The sequence below is a fragment of the Pyrgilauda ruficollis genome, unplaced genomic scaffold (assembly GCF_017590135.1).
Source record: "Pyrgilauda ruficollis isolate IOZ18807 unplaced genomic scaffold, ASM1759013v1 scaffold31, whole genome shotgun sequence".
NCBI lineage: Eukaryota > Metazoa > Chordata > Aves > Passeriformes > Passeridae > Pyrgilauda > Pyrgilauda ruficollis.
Genome location: NW_024524489.1, coordinates 7813720 through 7828258, shown reverse-complemented (window position 1 = coordinate 7828258; position 14539 = coordinate 7813720). Strand labels below are relative to the sequence as shown.

At 45.2% G+C, this 14539-nt stretch overlaps 1 protein-coding gene across 1 annotated transcript; it reads right to left on the bottom strand.

Annotated features, from left to right (window-relative positions):
• Positions 1–639: 639 nt before the first annotated feature.
• On the bottom strand, positions 640–6998 carry SRP9 (signal recognition particle 9). The gene is made up of 3 exons (XM_041474052.1): positions 6870–6998; positions 4223–4291; positions 640–2945 (listed from the first exon to the last, which is right to left on the bottom strand). The coding sequence occupies exons 1-3, from the start codon at positions 6939–6941 to the stop codon at positions 2826–2828; spliced, it is 261 nt and encodes an 86-aa protein (XP_041329986.1). The 5' UTR covers positions 6942–6998; the 3' UTR covers positions 640–2825.
• Positions 6999–14539: the final 7541 nt, after the last annotated feature.

Here is a 14539-nt window from a genome sequence, read left to right as displayed (position 1 = left end):
CTAAAACAAAAACCTGTGACCAAACTTCTCACTTCTCCAGATAATTTAAAAATCTTCCTGCACTCCAGAATACACTTCCACAATGGATTACATATGGAGCAGCACAGGGTTGAAACCCCTAAAATTGGAAACAGAAGTGGTTGCATGTAAGTAGTTGCATATAAGAGAGAGCTCAGATATGAAGTGCTTTGCACAAAGAATTGAAATCAAGACACTCAGGGAACGAGAACCCCAGAGAAACAAAATAAATTCCATGGGTTAACTAACCCAAGTTCTTGGAACAATAAGAAGGCCCCTATCTTTTCATTAAACTACCCTCACCAAACAGAACAATTACTGAAGATAACTATCAGGCAGCAGCAAAATTAGCTGTAGCATGGAAAAGCATCCTATTTTTTCCAATCATTCCACCTCTGCCAAGGTCACCTGTCTGTCACTGCACAGTCTGCCCATGTGCTCCTGCCTGATTGCAGCCTGTAATAGGCACCAGCTCCAGGCTGGAGAGCAGCAGTCTCTGCCAAGCTGGGCTGCCCAACGCAGAGATTCAGGTACTGTGAGCACCCCTTTGCTGCAGCAGCCACAATAAACTGATTTTTTAATCACACACCAGAGGACACAGTCAAGTAGTTGGCAACATGATGGACCAGCTCAGGGGATGTTTATTGGGGAAGTGATCAGCGTACATAAGCACAGATACTCTCAGCGAGAGCGTAGGCATGAAAGAAACAGAGCCTGGAATTCAGAGCTTCTCTACTGCCCCATGGACACAGCATGGAAATGGCTGAAAATGCCAGGACAAAGTAATGAAGCACCTATATTTTTCTGAGTAAGTTCCCATACCAGTTAATTTTCTTAAGCAGCAGCTTTGCAATATTTTCTTTTGCATTCTGACTGCAGAGAACCACTCGTTTCTTCTGAGTATATGGAGAACAAGCTTAACAATACATCACTCCTACAGAAGTGGCAACTGTATTTCCCCAGGGTTTTGGGGAAATAATTTCTGGATTTAGAAAAGTAGAAATGTGTTCCCTTGCCTGTTTTGCCTGAAAACTGCTGCTCTAATATACAGTGCTGTAACTGCTCCTCCTCTAAAACTTACTGGGGAATAAAGCTGAAGCCTTTCAGCCACTTGGTACACCCAGTCCCCCTACTACTATATTGCAAATATTAGCAAAGTTATTTGGAGCACCAAAAAAAAAAAAAAATTCAGTATTACAGTATCTCATGAAAGTTTAACAATGAACAGAGTCCAGCCTTCTCTCTGGCTTTATTTATATTTCAAAAGCCGATACAAAAATGTTACACACATACCAGTCACTGTTGCAGACCAGAATTTTGAGCAGTCACCAGGAATTCAGTGCTGCACTATTTTACAACAACGTGCAACATTCTGTGTTCAGCTGAAAGGGTACTCTAATGCAATATTCAAGCCTGGTGGGTTTTTTCCAAGCTTTTGGCAAATGTGGAAAGTCCACTGCTTCCCAGTAGCTCCATTATTTTTATGTAAGTGACAGCAGGTAGCTACCTAAATAGATTGTTTCATTATATAAAAATGCCACCACAAGTATGGTCCTGCTTTACTTTTGTGGCTTGGCTTAACCCCAAAAAAATCAGTTCTGAAAGCACCTAGTTATATCAATAGCCTAATTACATGAAAACATTGATCTGTTTTCAAGTATGCAAGACCTAGTCAAAGCAAGTATCAATTTTAGCTACTGGGTTTTCAAACAAAAAGCTTTTTTACAAGAGACAATTAAAGCTTCCATCAGCCTACCAGAGGTTACTGTGAGAAACACATCTAAGCTACAGGAGCATTGGTCTATTTCTGACAGTGGTATTTAAGTATTTATTAAGGTGTTTTCATCCATTTATTCATTTGGCTGACATCCACCTGCCACATGTAACATTTGAAATTGCAGTTAACAAGCTGCTAGAATAAGGAATCTGGGTAGTGTGCAGTTGGATATTTTCTATTAGATAATAGGCAAGAGCTTCTAGAATTTGTCTTGCTGATATACTTCAACTCTGCCTGAAGCAAGGATGGGAAAACAAACCCCTGCTAGTACAAAATAGTTCAAGTATGTAAAAAAGCCACTGACTGTTTTTTAGTAACAGTATTTGCACAAGCAGAAAAAAACCCTCCCAGTTTCTCACAGATATCTAGGAATATTAAGTGAAGTTCTGTTTTAATTTTTAAAATACAGAAGTTTAATCACTTAGCCAGTATAAGAGTTCTACAAACTGCATTATGGATAATGTTGCACATCTTATGACTGAGTGCAACACCAAAAGCTAGAGTGCTGCCAGCGACAGTGGTAATACAAATTGGCAATTTCAACATTTCAGTTCAGAAAACATGTTATTCTAAACCCAACAGATTTATATAATGTATGTAAATATTTATTAAACCCAGTCACCATGCTATAGTATTAGATTAATAAACCCTCTCATTTTGAGAATAAACCAGCATAAGGTATGAACACAATGAAATCTATATGAAATTTTACAGTAACTTTCCAGAAGTATGCCTGTGGCCTAACAAATTTGCATTAACATACTGTAGATTTAAAATATTTACTTGTCTTCTTAGCATACCTAATGTGTAAGAATAGTTGCTTAATACCCAAAAATAAATATAAGCTTTCAATTGAAAGCACTTATTTTCCTAGATTTCCAAAGTGGAGTCTGAGGGGTGAAAATGCTTCAGACTTGTCATCAGTCCACTTCAGTACATAAAAGCATCTCCTGCCCCAGTTTTTCGTTGAAATCCCAAAGATTTGCTTCCAGTGAAATATGACCAGAGCAGTGATTTTCTTGGCAGCCCTTCAGTCTGTTTCCATGGCAGCACTGCGGGATTCCTTGGCCACCATGAGCCGCATGAGCTGACTGTGGAATTTCTCAATCTTCTTCACGTCTTGTGCCTGGTCTGTTCTGTACAGCAAACACTGCAAGACAAAGTTTCTGATATCAGATCTCACTTTGACTGCTTTTACCTTGTTTGTAGCTGCTGTGCATTTGTGCTTGGAACACGCAGAACAAGGAGAGCACCGAAATGTTCAGCAGTTACCAGGAGGCAGCACCAACACACCTACCCTGTTTCAGAGCACAAACATATCTGTGTTTGCTTTTAAGCTTCTCCTTAATGCTCACGCCTCCCATACTGAGAGCAGGGAAACTCATGATTTATCCTAGTTTCTTCTAGCTCCAAAAAGCTGTTAAAGCTTGGGTTTTAAAGCTGTCCTTTTTTTGTGTTGTCTAAACACAGAAACATATTTCAAACCTGTTACTTGCCAACTCTTTATATTCTGAAAGCAAGCTTATTTTGCCTTTCACAGTCCTTAATGTTACACTGCCAGGACACAAAATTCAGTATTTCCCATTGAAAGGGATCCCCTTCTCCAAGCAAAACCTGTTTTTCTAAGACAGCCCTAAATACGGAACACAGAATCTGATTAAAAAAAACCAAAAAAACAAAAAAACCCCACCCAAACAAACAAAACCCCCAAACACTAAAATAACCCAACCCAAATGCTGAAACCAGTCCCCATTTTCCCCAACCTGGTGCAACATCCTTCTCTGACTGAAAGCAGGAAAGGTAGCCTACACCCCAGAAGAGTTTATCACCTGACTCCAACTTTCCCTATGGGAGATTTCAACAAAATTACCCTTAAATTCCCCATTATCAGTGCCCCACAGTCAACAGCTCACCCATGTTAAGCCCTACTGCCCTATCAAGAAGTGCCTTTGCTGGAGTTTCACATCCATTCCAGGCACTTGAAATTCCAATGCCAGACTACTTTTCCTGGAAAGAAGAAATTTGACTCTCTTCCAAGTCTGAAGGCAAGAGTAGGGCAGAATACTGTGTCTGGACTGCAGAGCACCAGAATACCCTGGACTGTAGAAAAACAGCTCCTTAGCTGGAACATTGCTGTCACTCAGTCTCATAATCACAAAGAAGGAACTTCACCTATGGCTGGAAGCTTTCACCACACTGAGCAGATCCAAGGACCCCACTCACAGTAGTAAACACCTGTTTGAAAATGCTCCTGAACCGGTCAGTGTCAATGCAGACACAGCAATAGGGAAAGGCTGAGTACAAGTTTTTAGAAAACTGTCAGGCACTCTCAAGGCAGTGTCCAGGAGCTCCCAGGCTGACTGACAATAAACACAAGTCTGTGAGTGGTACAAGAAGCTCTGAAAGGGGAACGTGCTCTGTACTTACAGCCACATCATCTGTTACTTTGATACAGAGGTTCCCATCACAATGTCGGTATTTGAGAACAACACGGACCTGCAATGACAAACATTTTAATTTTTAATATTTTAGGAATTAGCACTGACAGCAACAATTCTCAGTATATATTGAAGGGGATCTGCCCACATTCAGACTACCCTTAACCATAATTATGTACTGCACCATGTTTCCAGCACCTCTGTGGCAGTGCTCAGCTCTGGTGCTGTGGGAGCTGTGATCCCACAGCCAAGGTGGTGTGGAATTTGACCCCCCCACATTTCCCTGCTTTATAATGTAGGCTGGTTTTCTAGCAGCATCAGCAAGGTTAACACTGGGCATGTTCAAACACCCTGCAAATTCAGCAACAACAGTTGCAGAGACCTTGGAGACAGGCAGGACAAACCATGAGAGTCACGTAGAGACGAGACACCCCCTCGCTGTGTATCACAGCCCAGAAAAAACTACTGGAAGCCTGTGTTTGTAGGCTTGAAAAACTTCAAAAAAGAGTAACTCCACATGAAGACTTGAAAGGGATCAGCTGAGTGGGGCAGGCTCAACACCACCACTTTTTCTGCTATGGTACCTGAACTGTAAACACAGCTACTCCTGCTCACCTGCCCTGAGCTCTGACCCATCCAGTCCCTCTGGACCCTCAAATCACCAAAGTTCTCAAAGTCACACTGTTAAATATCCACATCCTCAGTGGCTGAGCATTAAGTGGTTCCCCCCAGCACAGTTTGCAGCCTCAGCTAACATCAGGAACTGGAAACAAAGCAAGGGTTGCCTTTGACAAATTCTGAACTCACACTGCAAAGTTTTTACTGTGCACTGATTTGTGCTAATGGCCAACAACCTCCTTTGCTACAAATACATTTTGAAATTCCTGTTGCAGAGTGGATCTCACCACAGATTGACCCTTTGTGTGTAACAAACTGCCACCTCCTGAGCACAGCAGCAGTGTAACAGCAACCTCCCTGCTGAGCAGCCCCAAAGGCACCAGAGGCTGGCACAGGCAGCAGGAACACGCTCAGTGCATCCATAACCTGCTCCTGCCAAGGCAACAGCACTCCTGGCTGGAGAACACACACCCATCTCCCACAGCTCCTGTTCTTCCTTCAGCTTCCCAGCAAGCCCAATTACAAAACTGCTGGGGCTAATTATCTGCCAAATTAACAGGAGGATACTCGTGTTGTGACAACAGGGCCTATATAAACCCCTCTGTAACAAACTTACTGCCGTGGATAGGAAGAGATCACCTTTAGAGGTAAGGGGAAGAGCAACTCCTGGCTGCAGTGACATCCCTTTTTTCATTTAACTGAATGTCACAGAGCCTAGGAAGGCAAAACTGGGCAATATGATTATCAGCAGCAATCACATATGGTGTCTCTGTGCTAACTAAAAGGCAGAGCTAATCTGCTTTAAGTAATCAGATATTAATTTAATCTTCTGAAGGTTTCTCTAGTTCTCCTATTTTTGGTGAAGAACACTAGGCCTTTTTTACTGAAGTTTTCTCAGGTGTGAGTTTCACATCACATTTTTGTACTGCTTTTTAGGCGAACTATCATGCTTTTTCTGAAGACTGAGGTAAATTTTAATATTTGCATAAACCACATTCCCAAAAAAGTGACCAGAAACAAGAAACAGTCATAAACCGAGAAGTTAAGTCCTTGAGGAATTGTTCTTTAGGATGCAAACACGTTCCAGTCTGAAAGGTCACTGCAGGCAACAATGCAACGCATTGAGCTAATGAAAGGACAAATTCAAATAATACAGATCTTAAATGCTATAAACTCCTAAAATAAACTAATTATTGATACTTCAGTAGAAGTCTTAACCTCGGTTTCCAACACACAGGTTGAGCTCAATGTCTTTGAAGTTCAGGTCTTGAGGTTCACCCCAGCAGCCAGTAACAGCAGCTGGAACACCGTTCCCTAGGGATGCTCCTGGGGCTGTAAACGAGAGCTCCCTGCCGCTCCACAGGAAAGGACGGCCAGCTGCAACACCAAGGAGCAATCCCCTTCCTCGCAGGCTCTTTTCCCCGCACTCGACACTGCTGAGGCCACGCTCCAAGAGCTGTGTCCAGTTCTGGGCACAGTTCTGTCACTGCAGGAAGGACACGGAGGTGCTGCAGGGAATCCAGAGCAGGGCAATGGAGCTTGCTCAGCCTGGGGAAGAGGAGGCTCAGGAGTGACCTTATCGCTTCCCACAACTCCCCGACAGGAGGGTGCACCTGCACACAGGCTAAAGCTGTGCTAGGGTGGGTTTAGGGCGGGCATTAGAAGAAATTTCTTCATAGAAAGGGTGACAGTGCATTGGAAAGGGCTGCCCAGAGAGGTGGTGGAGTCGCCATCCCTGGAAGCGTTCAAAAAATAAGCAGACGTGGCACTTAGGGTTACCTGCGGCCTACTCAATATGGCTGATTCGGTCATAGCTTGCACTCGACGATCTCAGAGCTCTTTTCCAACCTAATCTGCGATTCTGTGGTTCTCGCCTCCCCGGTGCAGTCACCAGCGAGCCCCCTGAGCCCGACACCGCCCGCCGCCCCCGCCGAGCTGCGCGCAGCTGCAGCCGCCTCCAGATCGCCGCTCCCGCGGCCGGGCCGCGCACCCTCCCCTCCCGACCCGGGCTGTCCCACCTTCATGGGGTCGGCGAGGTAGAGCTTCTCGGCGGCGCGGGTGAACTCCTCCCAGGCCTGGAAGTGCGGCATGGCCGGGCGCGCTCGGCTCCCCGCGGCCGCGGCAAGATGGCACCGGGGGCGGGCGGGCGCGCGGCTGAGACGCCGCCTGCCATTGGCCCGCGGCACAGCGCCGCCGAATCGCGGAGCGCGTAACTCAGCGCTCCCGCCACAGCGACCCCTGGAGGCGCGGCGGGGTGCAGGCGGCGCTCCCCGCCCGCCGCGCAGGGAGAGGCGCCCGGTGGCGGCCGGGGCTGGGGGCCCGTGGGTGGCGGGTTCGAGCCCCGCCGCCGGCGGAGCGCCCACCCGCCCGGGTCCGGCGCCTGCGGGGCTATGCCAGCCAGGTACGGGCTGTCTCCGCGGTAAATTCACGCTCTGAGGCCACGGGGGATGCGGGTGGGGCAGCGGGGCCCTGAGGGTCCGGCGGGAGGTGAGGGCCATGCAGCTGAGGTGTTCTGTTCACTCGGCCGGCCCTCCCGGCTGGAGCAATTCCCAGGTTTTCCCAGGCTGGAAGGGCCTGCGTGAGGCTGGAGGTTGGCTTCGTGTGGAACAAAAAGGATGTGTGGGAGCCCCTCGCTGCCTTCCCTGCTCTGAGGGGTGCTGAGGCGTCGCTAAACTAAAGCTGCTCTCTGGGGAAGAGGCTGAATGGAACAGAATCCCCTTCAAAAAGGAAATGAGGGTGGGAAAAAAAGGATCTGAGATTTCTCCCGGTATGTTTTTAAAATCCCATTGCCCGCAATGTTTTTTGTGCCCGTACAGAACAAAGCCTGCAGCCAGGCACAGAGCCTCGTGTCACACGGCTTGTGCTGCTGCTGCAGTGACAACAAGCACCTAAAACTTGCAGTTTCTATTCTCTATTTCACGGGGATTCACTGAAAACCCAAAAGCTCCCGATAATGATTCACATCTCCAAGTTTTACTGAACAACTCGAAACTCACCAGTGTGGCCAAACAAATAAACCAGAAGGTTTAGGGCAGATCTGCATTTGAGGGGACAAATTATGCAGGCTGTTGCAGTCTCCACTAGCAACATGGGGAAATACTATAGCTGCAGGCTTTTTTTGGCCACAAAAGGCACAATACGTGCAAGAGAGAATGAAGAAATGTGGCCTAGAAATAAAAGGGTGGATGGGAGGTAAGGGGAGAAAAACTAGAATGAAATTCCCTGAGTCAGTAAAGCAGAAAATAATTGTTACTGTGGGGATCTACTCTGAGAAAGTCTACAGTGATTAGGCTGCCAAACTTCATAAATTGTGACTTGTGGGTGTTTTGTGGTCTAAACAATTCTGGTAAAGGGCTTTGCACCAATGAGTGGGGGCTATGGAGGGTGGAAAGATTTAAGGATTTTTTTTTTCTTTCTTTCCAGAACTGCTCACAGGGTTTAGGCACTGATGTGTCATAGAACCCAGCTTCAGATCTACAGGAGTTGTCTTCAGAGATGCTGAGAATCAACAGATTATCAGGTGATAGGTTTATGGACAGAGCCTAAAGCAATCATCCCAGACACAGAACCCAACCTGGACAGAATGGTTCTCTACTCTCCTTAAGTTTGGGTAGCTATTTATAGCAGCAGAGTAAGAATTGCATTTGGTAGTGTTGTACAGACATGTAGGGGATGTAAACATGTGGAAAGGAAAGGTGTGGGGAACACAAACCCTGTAACACACATTTTGCAGAGCCGTTGTTCACCAAATTTGGGTCCAGGTCTTCAAGTGGGACACGGGTGCACCTTCTGAAAGAGCCTCAGTTTTGGGCTGTCCAGTCATAAGCACTTTAGAGAGGATTTTAGTTTTGACTCAAATGTTCAGGATCTTTTGTGTGTTCTTTGACACAGAAGGGGTTCAGGAGCCAATGCCCAGTCATTAGCTCTGCAGCTGAGCTAATGCAACAGAGCAAGATCAGAAAAAAACCCATTGTAGTATATTTTTTTTTCCCCATAACCTAGATGATTTCCATCATCCATTTTAGGATGCAGCTTCTAAAACTGTTCTATAGGCACTATTTTGGAGGTGACCAACTGCAGCAGCCAGGGCAAAGAACAGAGAGGGATTTCATAACTGGCCTTGCCTCTGAGGGAAATGGGATGTGTCACAATGACAGTTCTTTACAGCCTGGTACACAGCTCTGCATAACCTGTTCCTGGCTGCAGATCTTAAGGATTTTGTCATCACTGCCACTGCCACCACCACCTATGGCCCCACACTGTGCTGCCACAGCTGTTTGTGACTCTGCACTGGGGATCAAACCAATGCTGGGCTTAAAAGCAACACCATTTTTAGCAACACTTTTTTTTACTGAGACGAGTTTGGTTTTCTAGTTTAATATGTGGCCTTATGTACTGTTGTGCTGCCACAGCTGTTGAAAATGTACCTTTTTTGGTGGCAAGACAGAATATGGGAATCCCTACTGGTTTTGCTGGATTGCCACCAAAAATGAGGGGCTGGATATGAAACCACCCCCACCCCCAGTTCCCCTGAAAGCAGGGCCAGTTGCTGAACTCCCCACAATTAGGAAGAGAAGCTATTTCTGAGCCCCAGGGAATGTCTGATACCTGTAGTTAGTGCACTGCTGTGCTCTGTTGTTCTCCTTTTGCCTGGAGAACAGAACATTTTCTTGACATGTTTGGAAAGTAAGTCAGACCACTGCAGCTATTCAGCTGTAAGTTGTATTTGATGTATGTCCAAAACTGTATTTTTCAAGTGAGTTCCAGTGAGTGCAGTAATAGTAGAAATCCTTCAATGGGCTTTTTGTTTAGTGAAATAAAATGAACAGTTGTTTACCACTGTGTGGAGTGTTTGGTATGCAGCCAATAATAATTTAGTAGTTAGTAAGAATTCTGCTAAAACATACATACTTATCTTGCTTTCTTTTCTTGAGTTTCTGCTTTCTGCCATGCAAGAAATCATTCCAACGGTCTTAACGGCCCATTCCATCACTTGCAAATGAAATGTGGAATGCTGTAAAACCTCGTTTACCCTTTCCTCAGTCTGTCTCTGTATATCCTTGCTGTATTCCCTAGACCACCTTAGATAATGTCTTTTTTTGCTTGGATTTAAGGCCATAAAAAGCTATGAAGCAATAATGTAAGTACTTGTGTGATGAAGACTTTTCATGTGGGTTTTCCTCAGGCCTTTTCCCCTCATCCAACCTGTATGTACATGATTAATTATCTCTCTTTGATCAAGCTCCTACATGCATTGCCACTGCAAGTTCTGCTTCGTAAAGTTGTGTTCAGGCATCTGGATTGTACATGGTGATCTCTTCAGGTGTTTTATCTAGTGTCTTCCTTTGCATTAATGACAAACTGAAATGAAATAGTAGAAATAGAGAAAGCATTGCATTAGATTTTAAAATGTCATCCACGGAGATCTTACAACTCCTGCAAAGTTCATGGAAGCTGGAAGCTGCTTAGCATCACTCAGGGTCAGACATTTGGTTTCCTGTTCTTCACATTAACGCTTTTGTTCTATCTAATGCAGGTGCCTTTTTTGTTTTTTTTTTTAAACTATTTTTCTCTCCTGGATAAGGAATTCAGATAAGAGTATTAAATTCATTAAAATGGTTATCTGTCACCATGACACACTACTGGTGGGTAAAACAAGCTGGTCTTCCCAGCTAAAAGCAGCTTTGTATAGAACACTGTGCTTTATCATGCTAAATTGTGGATTAGATGGGAAACAATGGTACAAACTGATCTCAGTTATGCTGCTCTAAATCCAGAGTCATTTTTTTTTTTTTTTTTTTTTTTGTATCTGTAACAGTATAATTAAGAGCAGACTTTGGTGCCGGGATGATAATCCTGTTCTTGGACCAGGAGCAACATAAAGTCGGCGCAGTAATTCAGGTCTGAGAGAGTGCTAATGAGGAGTTAGTTACAAGGCAATTATTACTGCCAAGAGTGCTTAATACTTAAAGGAGATGTAGTTGCTTCTTTCAAAATAGCTTCAACCCAGCCCTTAGCAAAGTTAAGGAGAATCCCAGGCATTGTGATTATACATTCCATTCTTGTGTGTGTATGGTCTAAACCAGCCTGGGATTTGTACTGATGCAGACTTTAATCACACGGGGCTATTTTTTTTCCTTTGAAAGGTGCATTTATGTGCATAGGGATGCAGATAAATCTTGAATACACTGAGATTCGAGGTCTTGACTTCTCCCTGGCTTCTGAGTCTCCGTGCCCATGAGAACCGAGCCTGCAGTGAGAAGCACTTTGTGCTCCTGGATGGGTTAGAACACGCCAGTCTGAGCCACAGGTTTCACTCCACAGCTCCTGAAGGAGCACAAAGCACGCGGCTCCTTTTTAGGGGTTTTATGTTTTACGCAGCTTGGCTGAAGGTTTTGCCAGGTTGAGCCATACACAGTTAATTACATCAATGCCAGTTTTCTATTATTTTGGACACAAGCATTTTACAGAGTCATTCAGGCTCATATTGTCTTAGCAGGATAATTAAATGTTGGTGACACTTTGTTGTTAAAAGACAGTTCATGGCAGTTAAGGCTGTGTGTGGGCAGCAGGATTCCAGGGCACTGTCCTGGTACCTGTCACAGCCCAGTCACAGCTTCAGGGCAGGGTAAAACCTGGATGCCTGTCACTATCCTCATTCCTTTTCCCCAGTGCCCTGCTCCTGTGAAAGGAGCACACTCCAAACACGGCCCTGATCAGGGCACACCGTGATCTACACTTGTCAGACGCTTGAGCAATGACCTTGCCCAAGGCAGCATTGTTCCCTAAGTTGCTTTAACATCAGAAAAGACAAGGTAATTTAATATGTGTTAAAATTTAACACTTTGTTAGGGAGTGTAGGTATGTGGATGGCAACAGCCATTACTCTGGAAAGAGAGTCATCCCTGCCATGGCCGTGTTCCATCCTGAACAGAACCTGCCCTTTCACTTTTGGATGCTGTTCTGACAGTGCTCGTGTTAAGCTGCTCAGTTTTGATAGCTGGAAAGATTCATCCCTTCCTGTTAAGTGGTCACTTCAGTTCCTGCAGCATAACAAGGTATTCAAATGGATGTGCTGTCGTGCAGGAGACATATGTTAGAGAGTAGCCTCTCTGCTGTCACCACGCTGGCTGTTGAGGTTTGAGAATGAAATAGCAGTCCTCGTGATGGCCTTCAGGGAAAAGAGGAGCACATCTGGTAGCCAGCTCATGAACCAGCATTTGAAGCACTCTGGAAGCAGACAGGCAGTCTTAGCATTAACTGCTCATAGATTTTTGTATCACCATTACGTGAAGTTTCTGAGCCTGCTTAAGATGGGCTTAGATCATCTGCTGGCACACGCTGCAAGCACATTGATTTCTTACATTAATCTTTAAGCAGCAAAGCTTTTTATTTGATAGGCATGACTTAAGGCTGGTTTACCTGTGCTGTTCATGCTGCCATGGCTGACGTAATTGAGTACAAAGCACCAGAAGAGGCAAGAGAGATTAGATGCTTACAGTGATACCTTCCTAAATCCTCTGGAGCTGTGTAACTGCAGCTGGGGTGGAAGGGCTTTCCGAATTTTTTGACTTAAGTTAACTTCTAATTCTGAGCTACATGTCTGAGTCTGGATCAGATGGAAATTGCCTCCTCCTCAGTTCAGCCTACAGAAAGGGAGACAGAGCAGCTGTAATGCTAAGGCCTGAACTTTCCCAGCAGGTGAACCCTGCCAACTTCTTGCTCAAGTGAGAGTAACAGGCTTCCCCTTCCCCCAGCGCTGCTGTGAGAGCAGCAACCTGCAGCTGGTGGGAAATATTAGCTTTCACTGTTTGCAGAGAAAATTCATGCCTGTCCCTGAATTCACAGAGCCTCATTTGAGTGGACTCTTGATTTAGCTGTGGCAGTACAAGAGCTGGTAGTCCCTGCTACTTATTCATTGCCTTTTCCAGGGAATTAATGCCCTCTCAGGATGTGTTTGCAGAGATGCATGTGTAAGTACCCCTCAACCCACTTCAATCAAACTGGGCTAGCAAAAACCTCCTACTTAATCCATTTAAGTCTGGCCCAGGTTGACCAAAGTAGCTGAGGGGGTGTCCACAGGAGCCTACTCTGCAGGCAGATCTCAAGAGGTGGTAATTTCCACAAGAAGTAGGACGGGCTGAGCAGGAGGAGTGGATCTGAATCAGCAGCTTCTCCCATCCCCTGGGCTGCAGGCAGAGGAGGACTCCAGCACATGGGCCTGCTGGGCAGCCTGGCTGGCATAGCTTGGGAAGCTGCAGCAGAGGAGCTGTTTCCCCGTTTACCCCTTCCCAGACTCAGAGCAGCAGCAGAACTTTGTGCTGGGCAGCTGTGGCCAAGAATGCAGGGCTGAATAAAGACCTTGCAAGCTCCTCAAGCTCCTCTGTTCAAGTCTTTGTCCTTGGTCAAGGGCTGGTGAGGGTGGAGGTCCAAATTATGATCAAATTAGCATCAAAATGGATGCTTGACATTTACGTTGCCAGTTCCTGGAACAACTGCAAGCACACACATTCCTTGGATGTCTGCAGTATGGCAGCTTCTTCTAAGAGGTGTTTGATCCAGACCTTGTGTAGTACTGGGCTCACAGACCCACATAAAGCATACACAAGAGCTGGGATCAGTGCTGGGAAGGGCTTCCTCACTTCCAACATACTGCTGCTGTTAAGACCCTTGTCATGCACGTTGCCAGGATTTACCTGGCTCTTTAGTTGGCTTGGGTCTGCAGAGGAATTTTAACATCAAATCTCTAAGGTTAGTGTTTTCAAAAGATTTGGATTAGATTAAAAATATGAAAGGAGATCTAGGTGGTGTTTAGGAGGAGGGGCAGGGAGAATATCTGCATAAATTCCATGCCATGGCTGTAATTTCATGTTGAAGGGATAGCTCCTAACAAGATTTACAATGTGCCCTAACCATTGCATTCGTGCTGAGGTGTTTTTCTCTCTCCGTTAGCAACTTTTACTGATCTCATTTTTTTTAATGAGTAGTAAGTCAAAGGTTGAAGTGATCTTCCTCCTTCAGGAATTACTGACAAAGTTCCCCTTTCTTTTAGATGAGGCAGAAGTATAGAGGTCGCAGATACCAGAAACACTTATGCAAGGGATATGAATGAGGAGGAAATACTCACTGCTCTCACTCTTTTAGGGCCTGGAGAAAGACGATGAGCCTTCAGGCAATTCCCAGCCTGCTACTGATCCTCCTGCTTTGTCTCCCTGCCTCTTACCCACTCCTGGCTGGGAGGGACAGGAACTGGGAATGGTAGCTGCATGCTTTCTGATGAATCTGTGGCCAGATCTCTCTGTATAAAAGATTCAGCCAATCTGTATCCCCTTTATGCAGCACAAAGAGATGAGGCAGGGCAGGGCAGTTGCTCATACATATTTCAAATATTTTCCTTTTTTTTTTTCCTTAGGGTTGTTTTCACTTTTAGTGTAAAACAGGGTAAAACTGGCTGCCCTAAACCAAGCTCCTCTTCCATATAGTTTATTCTTGTTGATTTAAAAACAGGAATAATGAGAAAGATTGGCCAGTGTAGCATTTGCTATGCAACATTTACATGCAGCTGCTTTGAACTAAATTCCCAGCAGAAGTGAAAGGATTTTGAGGCTTCCAGATCTTAGCAGACTACTGGTTTTTTGCAGAGAAGAAATCTGTATCATATGTACTTCTCCAGAGATCCCTCCCAGCC